This window comes from Macrobrachium rosenbergii, chromosome 16, assembly GCF_040412425.1.
Source record: "Macrobrachium rosenbergii isolate ZJJX-2024 chromosome 16, ASM4041242v1, whole genome shotgun sequence".
In the NCBI taxonomy this organism is placed as follows: Eukaryota; Metazoa; Arthropoda; class Malacostraca; order Decapoda; family Palaemonidae; genus Macrobrachium; species Macrobrachium rosenbergii.
Window position 1 is genome coordinate 9,055,864 of NC_089756.1, and position 14,733 is coordinate 9,070,596.

Sequence of the window (14,733 nt, forward strand, 5' to 3'; positions counted from 1 at the left end):
TCTTCTTCATTCATAATGTGTTAAGATTACGAAGGTGTATGTATACATATATACATCCATATAATATATATATATATATATATATATATATATATATATATATATATATATATATATATATATATATATATATATATATATATATATATATATATATATATATATATATAAGTATATATTATATAAAATGTGTATGTATATAATATGTCTGCTCACATTCACATTCATCCAATAAAACCTGGTAATTTAGCTATGCTTTCATGAGCACCTACACATTAATATACCGACTGTATAAACTTACCTGAAGTAAGGTTGGACTCGAGACAACATGTTCTGAACCTCAACCGCCTGCCCAAGGACTTTCGTCCACGTGGATCGGAGGCTGTCCACTCGTTCAGCCTCTTCCTGCGTCAGACCAAACTCGTACTTAACCAGTAGACCAAAGGATTCCTGGAGAGGTGTTAAATAAGTCACAATGATGACAGTAACAATTATCCAAATATTTCAATGCCCTCAGAAGAGGCCAATGAATAATAATCCAAAACTTGATATAATTTCTAAACAGTGATTAGAATGTATTGGCACGGATGATTAAAAAAAAAAAAGTGCCGGATCATGAGACTGCCGGACCACGAAGTGCCGGAATGAAGTGGTCGGCCTGTACTAGATGAAATAAAATCAAGTAATGTAGTAATTGCATTCTTATTTAACATCATCATCATATAAATTTATAAGTTGTTGCATTTCCAAGGGACCTGTGAATACAGCACAAAGGAATTAAAATCAATACATCTACTAAAATCAATTACCTACCATACCCTTACCTAATCTAATTTCGCATTACCTAACACAAACTTACCAGATTGATGGCCTCAGCCTCTACTCTACAGAAGGGCATTCCAAAACTTCCTTCCACCCAAATGAGAGAGAGAGAGAGAGAGAGAGAGAGAGAGAGAGAGAAGTCCAGGAAGAACCTTGCTAAAAATTTGGAAAACCTGTATCATATCCAATTAAATTAGCCTGGCATCTCACCTCTATCGGATCTATGGCGTCGTCCATGTCTAGCTCCAGGTCCCTGGTCTTCCGGAGAATATCGATGGCGCACTTGATGTCGTCCAGGTCCTTCAGGGGTCGTTCGAGACGACGAGAGAGTTCGTTGATCTGGGCGAACAGCCGTTCCATCTCCTTCATGTGGGTAGTCTTCAGAGCCTCGCCGTACTTGTCCACCCAGAGTTTTGCCTCAGCGGCCAGAGCCTTCTTCAGGTTATCTGGAGGTGAAATGAGCAAGAGTGAATTAGTTGATGTCTTCGAGGTGAAATTACCAGGACTGAAATGGGGTCAATGAGCTGAAGGTGAAATGGGCTTAGTTGATACCTTCGAGGTGAAATTACAAGGGCTGGAATGGGGTCAGTGAGCTGAAGGCGAAATGGGATTAGCTGATGTCTTTGAAGTGAAATTACCAGGACTGGAATGGGGTCAGTGAGATGAAGGTGAAATGGGTTGATGTCTTCAGCTGAATGTCTTTGAAATGGGCTTAGTGATGAAATTAATGAGTTGAAGGAGAAATGCCAGGACTGGAATGGGGTCAATGTGATTTGAAGGTGAAATGGACTTAGTTGATGTCTTGATGTCTTGAGGACTGGAAATTACCAGGACTGGAATGGGGTCAGTGAGTTGAAAGTGAAATGGGCTTAGTTGATGTCTTCAAGGTGAAATTACCACGACTGGAATGGGGTCAATGAGTTGAAGGAGAAATGCGCTTAGTCGATGTCCTCAATGTGAAATTACCAGGACTGGAATGGGGTCAATGAGTTGAAGGTGAAATCTGCTTACCTGATGTCTTCGAAGTGAAATTCCCAGGACTGGAATGGGGTCAATGAGTTGAAGGCAAAATGGGTTTAGTTGATGTCTTCGAGGTGATGTTACCAAGACTGGAATGGGGTCAATGAGTTGAAGGCGAAATGGGCTTAGCTGATGTCTTCGAAGTGAAATTACCAGGACTGAAATGGGGTCGGTGAGTTGAAGGTGAGATGGACTTAATTGATATCTTCTAGGTGAAATTACCAGGAATGAAATGGGGTTGAAGGTGAGACGGCTTAGTTGATATCTTCTAGTGAGTTGAAGGTGAAATGGGATTAGATGATGTCTTCGAGGAGAAATTACTAGGACTGCAATGGGGTTAATGCGTTGAAGGTGAAATGGGCTTAGTTGGTGTCTTCGAGGTGAAATTACCAGGACTGAAATGGGGTTAATGAGTTGAAGGTGAAATGTGCTTAGTTGATGATTTCGAGGTGAAATTACCAGGACTGAAATGGAGTTAATGAGTTGAAGGTGAGATAGCCAGTGCTCAATTACCCAGTGGGTTTAATTGGTTCGAGTTTTCCAGTGTAATATTGACAATATGCTTTAATTTTTCTCTCAGATTTTTTTACCTGCAACTCATTTTATATAGATAACGACTAGCTCACAGATATTCATTTTCATCCTTTGACTTTTCCTATCTTCCTATTTAGTCTGTTTTCTTCTTATTATATACTGCATGGGTCTTATTTCATTTAAATAATAATACCGTAATTATGACAAGCTCTTCCGAGACACTGCAGCATCTGCTGTTATTTGAATCATCACTTCACCTTTGTATCTTTGTTAATGTAATTTTACTGTATCGTAAGTTTCTAAAAGGCTATCTTTAGTACTGATTTCCAACCCTAATTAGATCTGTAATTGTATTTTTGCTTCATACCAACAAAATACTGTACAGTTATTCATTGCAAAGACAGTCATATACTAAAATGATTTCAGTGCACCAAAATTCCTGCTCATTTTGATTTTGCATTTTCCACATGAAAATGTTTCAGTCAATTTGTAAATTTTATAAAGAAAATATTTAATTGAAATATAATTCCGTGAAGTTTTAATAAAAATGTTAATCTGGTCATATGAAGGCAAAAGAAAATATATAGAAACTTAGTAATATGTTTCAGTAAACATGCGAATAGGATTTAAAAAAATAAATAATTATGCTATGAAAAAATTCCAGTATATAGAAAAATTGAACTAGAAGTTTTCAATAGCCATTTAATTTTCATTTAGTTGCCTTAAATACGTAAATCTTACCAACAAAAAGTTTCACCATGTATATGAATCTTAGTAAGACAGAGTTTCATCATGTACACAAATCTTACTAAGGAAAACTTTCACCATGCATATAAATCTTACTTAAGAAAAGTTTCACCACTTATACTGCATAAACTTTACTAATGACGAGTTTCGTACCTGTATTAACCAAGAATGCCCCGACGCGGTATCGACCCGGTTCAGCCCTTATCTTCTTGTCCAGGTCGACGTAACCCTTGAGGAGTTTATCGTAATCCTGAAGCGTTGGCCCACTGCCGATAAACTCTTTGATCGCCGTTTCCTTATCGAGTCTCCAGAGGTGGTGGTATTTTTCCCAGGCACCAAAAGTGTTATGGATCTCCTGCAAACAAATTTTGGTCTTTCTACGAAATTTTGATAATGTGTAAGACTGGTGTACCCTGCTGAGTACTGTAAGTTTATAAGTACCTTTCTTGTGACCGAGTGATTCATTCCCATCAACTAGCATTGTACAGGGTCATTTTAGTCCGAGTAAATTTTTTCCTCGTGATTTCCCTGTGTAAAGCTAACCTGGGTAATGGCTTCTTCTGAACACCTTTACGATATTTTTAAAAATATTTATAAGGTGTATGCAGATATTTTTCTCCAGGGAGAATCTATGACTACTGGACAGCTAAGAACCTGCCAAACCTTAGTATCTATAGGCAAAGCTTGAAAGTATAAACATCAAAATATTAACTGCACTGAAAATAAAACTGGCCAAACAGGAAGTTTGAAAAGAAATGTATAAAAATATGAAAAAATTATGATCATCATTATGAAATTCAATAAAAAATTAAATTTGTAAAAAAAAATCTGAAAATATTAAAAAATAGATGAAAATTATGAAGAAATTCATTGGCAAAATTATTCGAGACCCAAAATTGTTCAAAATAATAACTGTTCTTGCATTCCTTGATTCACTTACACCCCTGGTGGACTGGAAGGAATTGGGCATTTGGCTCATGACCTTCGACACGTCCTTGCTCTCGTACACATTCTTGTAGTAATTCTTCCTCATGGAGGGCACCTCCAGCACTTCCTCTCGGGTCTTCCAAGTCCTTCGTCGCTCGGAAGGGCCCTCGGTATCATCCTGACTCTCGCCACCCTGTTCCAGACACGAAATCATATAGAAGGATCTTTGTTCATTACCAACTTTATCCTCTATGCTAAAATTTTCTCCTCCAATCTTCGAGTCACGGAAATGTAAACAAAATAATAAAATAGGCAACAGGCAGAGCCTAATATACTGAAATTTACTCATCTCATGCAGTGTAAGCCATGAAATTAATAATAATAATAATAATAATAATAATAATAATAATAATAATAATAATAATAATAATAATAATAATACACGCAACACAATACACAATTTCTTTGGCAGACAGAAATATAATTTTGTGAATGAATTTCACAGGTGATCTAATAAGTTAAATACAATCTTATACTGTAAGTAGGCACAAAAATAAGCTTCAAGAAGTGAGGAGGTTAGGAGGAAGTTAGAGATGAATGAGGAGGAGAGAATGCCACAGCTGTGAATGGAGGAGGATATGACAGGAAGGAATTGCTGTTGTTAGGTTACGCCGGAAAGGAGCTCTTGCTTGTAAGAGCACCGTAATAACGAAGTAAGAAGACCAGTAGGTTTTGAACGTAGGAAGCAATGGAATGAGCTTCCTGGAGGGTATGCTCACTGGATAATGAGGTTCAAAAGCTGATGGCGTGAGGAATTAATTGTGAAATTCTATTCCTTGGAGAAACCTTGTAAAATTCAGTCATTTTGGCTATTTGGTTAAACTGTGTGGTCAAAGTTGACCAGTTCAGTCAACACGATATATGATGATCTAATTGCGTTAACAAGAAAAGAAAAATTTCAACCAATTCACAAGTGCCAAATTAGGGTATGGGTTAACTTATATTTAATACCTGATAGCGAATCTTGTTTTAGAGTACACTAAAACTTTAAACAGTGCAAGAACTATTTAAATAAAACTTTCATTATTTATTGCAGCTGTATTATAATCATCATTATTATCACTATCGTTACTTTATCATTAAGTACCGTGGTTTACAACAGAAGTATCTTACCACTTTTGGCTTTCATCAAGTAAAAATTATTATCTTTACTACTTCTACGGGAGATATAAATCAGCGTATAGCTTCTCACCTCTTCCTTGCTGCATCGCACCCACTGGGAAACTCCCTTGGCCGTCGACAGAATGATTTTAGCAACTTTGTTGAGAGCCTCCTGGACGGCATCCAGGGTAGGAGTGACCTGGACCCCGGGGGACACGAGAGAGGCGTAAAGTTCCACCAGGGCGACTCCCACCTCCTCCTCGTTCAGTTGGATACGGGGCTGCCTGCTGGATTCACCTTTTCCCGAAGTAAAGGATATTGGAAGGGATTTATTTCTCGGAAGGAGTGTAGGAAATGGCAGTGACTTTCGCCATAGCAGTGGATGTTAGCATGATGCTGATTCTAGGTGAAGTCAGTATAATGGGAAGACATCAATATAATGTTGGTGGGATCAGTAAAATGTTATGATCAAGGTTTAAGAATCTGGTATGGTGTTATTATGATAGCAGACATCAATATGACATCATGATATCAGATTAAGATACCTGTAGTGCGATGGTATGACGTCGGTTAAAATGTCAGTCATTGTGATGTTATGGAGTTGGATGTGGGAGCCGGAATGATGTTATGACCAAGGCTGCAGATATCAATTATAATTGAAATTTATGTTGCAGGAGTTATTATGATGTTACGACGAAAGTGGAAGACTTTATTATAAGGTTGTGATCAAGATGTAAGAAATGTTGAAATCAATGTTGCAGAAGACTGATTCTTTCCCAAATGACCTACCTTTCTGTCTATTTACAACAATTGAAGTGTGCTTGCGAATGGAGTCCAGAGCACAGCGCACAGATTTAATCAAAACATCCAGAACGCGTCGGTGGTAAGTTTTACGCAGGTCCCTCGCGGCAGACTCGACCTGTAGGGACCAAAATGGATTAATTAACTCTATATACCCCATAAATTTGGGCACTGAAACTTTCAAACATGAGTTCTGAAGGACTATACGTACTTTGGGAGCCTCTTTGATCGAATGTATATGTATATGTATATATATGTTTGCGATATATACATACATACATACATATATATATATACATATATATATTATATATATGTATATATATATATATATATGTGTGTGTGTGTGTGTGTGTGTGTATACTGTATATATAGTGTGAATGCATCAGTGACCTCTGACTTATTTGTGTCCAGAGCCAAACCCTATTCGAGGAAAGCGCTTCATGTTAATAATAAAGATAGCTCCAAATACACAAAGTAAACACACTTCAGAGCAAATACCTTATCCCTGCATTTCTCTCTTCTTCTTGACGGCTTTTTCCTGAGGCGTCAGAGGTTTCGCAGGGAGATCTAGCATGGTCGAAAAAGGGCCTCCTTCTCCTGGTGGGACAGGGCTTCGCCTGGACGAACCGCCCCCCGACGAGACTGGTTAAAATAAGTTAATGATTTAACATATATTTTCATATATATATATATATATATATATATATATATATATATATATATATATCATATATATTATAACATATATATATATATATATATATATAAATACATATTTAATCTAGAATAAATTCAAAAAATCCTTGCATCATCGGGTCCTTATTCAAGTTCAAGGACAAAGCGAGTCCCTTGTGTACATCCAACGTTGTTTACAAGTATACTTGCCCTAGGTATAACCAGGGGACTTAGGATGGATGTACCAAAAGCCTGCTGAGGGTACGCATAGACGCCCACAGAGGAGTTACTTTCACAGCCGGAAACAGATTGTCCTACCAACAACAATCAATCATAAGAAACCATTCAAAATTACAGCAAAACATCTACAGATAATACAAACACACACACACACACACAAGCATACATACATACACACACAGTATATGTATGTATATATATATATATATATATATATATATATATATATATATATATATATATATATATATATAATTAGATTTTTAATCACAAATTGATGTATATATTAATTATTCCTTCAAGATAAAATGTGTCAAGATATATGCATTGTATACGTATTTCTACAATTAATAATAATAATAATAATAATAATAATAATAATAATAATAATAATTGTAATAATAATAATAATAAACATTTAAAATCTTTGTATACATAGCTTTCAAGTCAAAACAATAAATATTACTTCTCCCATGTAGAAAGGCTAAGAAAGAGAGCCGGAAGAAGAGTTACATTATTATCATTATTTTTATTATTATTATTATTATTATTATTATCATTATTATTATTATTATTGTTGTTGTTGTTGTTGTTGTTATTATTATTATCATTACAATAAAACAGATTGACGAGAACACCGAGTTCCACTGATATACTTTCCTAAGGTTCGTCAAAGGATTTACTTTCCTCAGGGAGGCTATTCCACAGTCCAACAGTGTAAAGAATAAAGGACCCCTGGAACTGAGAAGTTCGAAAGCGAGACACATTCACCGCATATTGGAGCTTCTGTTCAACGAATCTGGCTATTCTCGGCAGGAAAAGGGGATCAGGGACCAAATGTGAATGTGAAAAAAATCAAGGCAGCTAGGGCTTTAAAAGCGCCATTATTCTACAGTATGCTGCAGAAGCACAGGAAATTTGGTTCTTCTCTTAGAACAGAAACAAATTTGGTTCCTTCAAATCCATGAGAAGAAGAAAACAATTTCATAAGAATACCTATCTTAGAAGGAGGAAAACAAATTCATGAGAAATCATTAGAAGGAAAAAACAGTTTCTTTCATGAGAAAATTATCTTAGATATTTAAAGGAAAACAGTTTCAGCATCTTAGAAGGAAAATAAATTCATGAGAAATCATCTTAGAAGGAAAACAAATTCATGAGAAAATCATCTTAGAAGGAAAATAAATGCAAAAATTCTGGAAAATAAATTCTTAGAAAGAAAACAAGATTCATGAAAAATCATCTTAGAAGGAAAATAAATTTATGAGAAAAATCGTCTTCTTAGAAGGAAAAAAATAAATTAATGAGAAAAATCATCTTAGAAGGAAAACAAACCATGAGAAAATTATCTCAAATGGAAAACAAATCCATGAAAAATCATCTTAGAAGGAAAATAAATTCATGAGAAAATCATCTTAGAAATTCATCTTAGAAAAAACAAATCATCTTAGAAGGAAAATAAATTCATGAGAAAATCATCTTAGAAGGAAAACAACCTCAAAAATCATCTTAGAAGGAAAATAAATTCATAAGAAAATCATCTTAGAAAGAAAACAAATTCAAGAAAATCATCTTAGAAGGAAAATAAATTCTTGAGAAAAATCATCTTAGAAGGAAAACAAATTCATGAGGAAATCATCAAATTAATGAAAAATCATCTTAGAAGGAAAACAAACCATGAGAAAATCATCTTAGAAGGAAAAATAAATTCATGAGAAAATCATCTTAGAAGGAAAATAAATTCATGAGAAAATCATCTCATCGGAAAACAAAAAGAAAATCAACACATTACATGAGAAAATCATCTTAGAAGGAAAACAAATTCATGAGAAAATCATCTTAGAAGGAAAATAAATTCATGAGAAAATCATCTTAGAAGGAAAACAAACTCATGAGAAAATCATCTTAGAAGGAAATAAATTCATTCTTAGAAGGAAAACAAATTCATGAGAAAATCATCTTAGAAAAAAACAAATTCATGAGAAAATCATCTTAAAAATAAATTCATGAGAAAATTATTTAGAAGGAAAAAAAAATCATGAGAAAATCATCTTAGAAGAAAACTGTTAAAAAATTCATCTCATCATCTTAGAAAAAAAATTCATGAGAAAATCATCTTAGAAGAAAACAAATTCATGAAAAATCATCTTACAGGAAAATAAATTCATGAAAAATCATCTTAGAAAGAAAACAAATTCATGAAAATCATCTTAGAAGGAAACAAATAAATTTTTGAGAAAATCATCTTAGAAAAAAAAATTCATGATCATCAAAGGAAAGAAAAGAGAAAATCATCTCTTAGAAGGAAAACAAATTCATGAAAAATCATCTTAGAAGGAAAAACAAATTCATGAGAAAATCATATTAGAAGGAAAAAATAAAAAATCATCTTAGAAAAAAATCATCTTAGAAGGAAAAAAATTTGGAAGGAATGAGAAAAATCATCTTAGAAAGAAAACAAATTCATGAGAAAATCATCTTAGAAGGAAAACAAATTCATGAGAAAATCATCTTAGAAGAAAAAAATTCATGAGAAAATCATCTTAGAAGAAAACAAATTCATCAAAATCATCTTAGAAAAAAACAAATTCATGAGAAAATCATCTTAGAAGGAAAACAAATTCAGAGAAAATCATCTTAGAAGGAAGAAAATCATCTTAGAAGGAAACAAATTCATACTCACCTGAAAAAAAATCGTCTTAGAAAGGAAAAAAATTCATGAGAAAATCATCTTAGAAGGAAAATAAATTCATGAGAAAATCATCTTAAGGAAAAACAAATTCATGAAAAATCATCTTAAATTCATGAGAAAATCATCTAGAAAATCATCTTAAAGAAAAAACAAATTCATGAGAAAATCATCTTAGAAGGAAAATAAATTCATGAGAAAATCATCTTAGAAGGAAAACAAATTCATGAGAAAATCATCTTAGAAGGAAAACAAATTCATGAGAAAATCATCTTAGAAGGAAAACAAATTCATGAGAAAATCATCTTAGAAAAAAACAAAAAAAAAGAAAATCATCTTAGAAGGAAAACAAATTCATGAGAAAAAAACAAATCATCATTTATAAGGAAAACAAATTCATGAGAAAATCATCTTAGAAGGAAAACAAATTCATGAAAAAATCATCTTAGAAGGAAAATAAATTCATGAGAAAATCATCTTAGAAGGAAAACAAATTCATGAGAAAATCATCTTTAGAAGGAAAACAAACTCATGAGAAAATCATCTTAGAAGGAAAATAAATTCTTATCTTACATGAAAAAATCATCTTAGAAGGAAAACAAATTCATGAGAAAAGAAAGGAAAATAATTCATTGGAAAATAAATTCATGAGAAAATCATCTTAGAAAAAATAATTCAAAGAAAATCATCTTAGAAGGAAAAAATTCAAAAAATCATCTTTATGAAAAATAATCTTAGAAGGAAAATAAATTCATGAGAAAATCATCTTAGAAGGAAAACAAATTCATGAAAAAGCATCTTAGAAGGAAAACAAATTCATGAGAAAATCATCTTAAAAGGAAAACAAATTCATGAGAAAATCATCTTAGAAAGGAAAACAAATTCATGAGAAAATCATCTTAGAAGAAAATCAAGAAAAGCTGATTAACAGTTACAAATTCATGAGAAAATCATCTTAGAAGGAAAACAAATTCATGAGAAAATCATCTTAGAAGGAAAACAAATTCATGAAAAATCATCTTAGAAGGAAAACAAATTCATGAGAAAATCATCTTAGGAAAATAAATTCATGAGAAAATCATCTTAGAAGGAAAACAAATTCATGAGAAATCATCTTAGAAGGAAAACAAATTCATGAGAAAATCATCTTAGAAGGAAAACAAATTCATGAGAAAATCATCTTAGAAAACAAATTTAAAATATCATCTTAAAGAAAATAAATTCATGAGAAAATCATCTTTAAAGGAAAACAATCATCTCAGAGAAAACAAATTCATCAAAATCATCTTCCAGGAGGAAAAATTCAAAAATCATCTTAGAAAAAACAAATCTTCATGAAAAATCATCTTAGAAGGAAAACAAATTCATGAGAAAATCATCTTTATAAGGAAAACAAATTCATGAGAAAATCATCTTAGAAGGAAAACAAATTCATGAGAAAATCATCTTAGAAGGAAAACAAATTCATGAGAAAATCATCTTACAAGGAAAACAAATTCATGAGAAAATCATCTTAGAAGGAAAACAAATTCATGAGAAAATCATCTTAGAAGGAAAACAAAATGAAATTCATCTTAGAAGATGAAAATCATCTTAGAAGGAAAACAAATTCATGAGAAAATCATCTTAGAAGGAAAACAAATTCATGAGAAAATCATCTTAGAAGGAAAACAAATTCATGAGAAAATCATCTTAGAAGGAAAATAAATTCATGAGAAAATCATCTTAGAAGGAAAACAAATTCATGAGAAAATCATCTTAGAAGGAAACAAATTCATGAGAAAATCATCTTAGAAGGTAAGCAAATTCATGAGAAAATCATCTTAGAAGGAAAACAAATTCATGAGAAAATCATCTTAGAAGGAAAACAAATTCATGAGAAAATCATCTTAGAAAAACAAATTCATGGAAAATCATCTTAGAAGGAAAACAAATTCAGTGAAAATCATCTTAGAAGGAAAACAAATTCATTTGAAAATCATCTTAGAAGGAAAACAAATTCATGAGAAAATCATCTTAGAAGGAAAACAAATTCATGAGAAAATCATCTTAGAAGGAAAATAAATTCATGAGAAAATCATCTTAGAAAAATAAATTCATGAAAAATCATCTTAAAGAAAAACTTCATGAAAATCATCTTCAGGAAAAATAAATTCATGAGCTCATCTTAGAAGGAAAAACAAATTCATGAAAAAAACATCTTAGAAGGAAAACAAATTCATGAGAAAATCATCTTAGAAGGAAAAATAAATTCATGAGAAAATCATCTTAGAAGGAAAATAAAATTCATGAGAAAATCATCTTAGAAGGAAAAATAAATTCATTCATCTTTAGAAGGAAAACAAATTCATGAGAAAATCATCTTAGAAGGAAAACAAATTCATGAGAAAATCATCTTAGAAGGAAAATAAATTCATCATCTTAGAAGGAAAATAAATGAAAATCATCTTAGCATGAGAAAATCATCTTAGAAGGAAAATAAATTCATGAGAAAAATCATCTTAGAAGGAAAATCTTCAGAAAATCATCTTAGAGGAAAAATGGTTCGAGAAAATCATCTTAGAAAAAATAAATTCATGAGAAAATCATCTTACTTTAAACAAATTCATGAGAAAATCATCTTAGGGAAAAACAAATTCATGCTCATCTTAGAAGGCTAAAATAAATTCTGGCATCTTAAAAGGAAAATAAATTCCCTGAGAAAATCATCTTAGAAGGAAAACAATTTCTGATCATCTTAAAATAACAAATTCATGATGATTTAACACATATAAAATATCTTAGAAGGAAAACAAATTTATGAGAAAATCATCTTCCAGGACTCTAATATCATCTTATAAGGAAAACAAATTCATGAGAAAATAAAAATAAAATAAATCATCTTAGAAGGAAAAAATTCATGATCATATATATTCCATCATCTTAGATAACAAATTCATGATCATCTTATAGGAAAAACAAATTCACATCTTAGAATAAATTTATAAAATATCATCTTAGAAGGAAAACCAAAAAACAAATTCATGAAAATCATCTTAGAAGGAAAAATAAATTCATGCATCTTATCAAGGGAAAAAAATTCATCAATTCATCTTAGAAGGAAAAACAAATTCATGAGAAAATCATCTTAGAAAATAAATTCATGAAAAAACCATCTAGAAATTCAAGTTAAATCATCTTAGAAGGAAAAACAAATTCATGAGTAATCATCTTAGAAGGAAAACAAATTCATGAGAAAATCATCTTAGGTAAACAAATTCAAACATCAGGGGAAAATCATCTTAGAAGGAAAACAAATTCATGAGAAAATCATCTTAAAAAACAAATTCATGAGAAAATCATCTTAGAATAAAAAACAAATTCACGCAAATTCAGAGAAATCATCTTCCAGACGCAAATTCATGAAAAAATCATCTTAGAAGGAAAACAAAACTCATGGGAAAATCAGCCAGAGAAAATAGATTGTCTCACCAACAAAAATAAATTCAATCATCTTAGAAGAAAATCATCAAAAAAATTTATTCAAAAAAAACATCTTACTAGGGAAAACAAATTCATGAGAAAATCATCTTACAGAAAAACAAACTCATGAAAAAATCATCTTAGAAGGAAAACAAATTCATGAGAAAATATCTTTAAAGGATACAAATTCAAAAAAGCATCTTAGAGGAAAACAAATTCATGATCATCTTAGAAGGAAAACAAATTCATGAGAAAATATCTTAGAAGGAAAACAAACTCATATCATCTTAGAAGGAAAACAAATTCATGAAAAATCATCTTATAAACTCATGATATCATCTTAAAGGAAAAACAAATTCATGAGAAAATCATCTTTAAAAAAAATAAATTCATGAATCATCTTAGAAAAAAATAAATTCATGAAATCATGTGAAAATCATCTTGATGTATATATCTTAAAGGAAAACAAATTCATTCATCTTCAAGAAAACAAAATTCATGTAAAATTCATCTTAGAAAGAAAATAAGTTCATGAGAAAATCATCATAAAATTCATAATAAAAAATAATCTTAGAAAACAAATTCGGAAAAAATAAATTCTTGAGAAAATCAATAATATGTATCTAAAGGAAAACAAATAATATCATCTTGGAAGGGAAAAAATAAATTCATAAAAATCATCTTGGAAGGAAAAAAATTTTGAAAAATCTTTGTATAAAACAAATTCAGCTTTTAGAAGTCAAAACAATAAATTCTAGAAGGAAAAACAAATTCTCCCAGAAAAATCTTAGAAGAAAAGAATTTCAAGAAAAATCTTAGAAGTTAAACAAATTATTATCATTATTTTTATTATTAAACATTAAATTCATGATTATTATTATCTTAGAAGAAAAAATTATTGTTGTCATCTTAGAAGGAAAAACAAATTATTATTATCATTACAATAAAAAAAATAAATTCATGACATCTTAGAAAAAACAAGTTCCACTGATAAAAACAAATCTTGGAAAATCATTCGTCAAAGGATTTCATCTTAGAAGGAAAATAAATTCCATGAGAAAAGCATCAGTGTAAAGAATAAAAAACAAATTCAGACCTGGAACAAAAGTTCATGAGAAAATCATCTTAGAGAAAATAAACCGCATATTGAGCTTCTGTTAAACGAAAATCTGGAGAAAATCATCTTAGCAGGAAAAGGGGATCAGGACCAAAATCATCTTAGAATGTGAAAAAATCATCTTAGAAGCAGCTGGGCTTTAAAATCATCTTAGAACCTTAAACATTCTACAGTATGCTGCAGAAGGCACAGGAAATTTGGTTCTTCTCTTAGAAGGAAAACAAATTCATAAGAAAACCCTCTTAGAAGGAAAACAAATCCATGAGAATATTATCTTAGAAGGAAAACGGTTTCATGAGAATATTATCTTAGGAGGAAAACAAATTCATGAGACAATCACCTTAGAAGGAAAACAGTTTCATGAGAAAATCATCTTAGAAGGAAAACATTCATGAGAAAATCACCTTAGAAGGAAAGCAAATTCATGAGAAAATCGTCTTAGAAAGAAAACAAATTCATGAGAAAATCATCTTTAAAGGAAAATGAATTCATGAGAACAGCATCTTAGAAGGAAAATAAATTCATGAGAAAATCA

At 31.2% G+C, this 14,733-nt stretch overlaps 1 protein-coding gene across 1 annotated transcript in view; it reads right to left on the reverse strand.

The window, feature by feature from the left end:
• The window catches only part of LOC136846878 (dynein axonemal heavy chain 5-like), a gene marked incomplete at its 5' end in the record, with an annotated part of 135,482 nt that overhangs the window by 73,035 nt on the left and 47,714 nt on the right, over positions 1-14,733 (reverse strand). Inside the window, 7 exon segments of the mRNA XM_067118129.1 lie at positions 302-450; positions 1,033-1,268; positions 3,277-3,478; positions 4,064-4,243; positions 5,303-5,508; positions 6,001-6,130; positions 6,500-6,657. Coding sequence (XP_066974230.1) covers positions 302-450; positions 1,033-1,268; positions 3,277-3,478; positions 4,064-4,243; positions 5,303-5,508; positions 6,001-6,130; positions 6,500-6,657 — 1,261 coding nt within the window.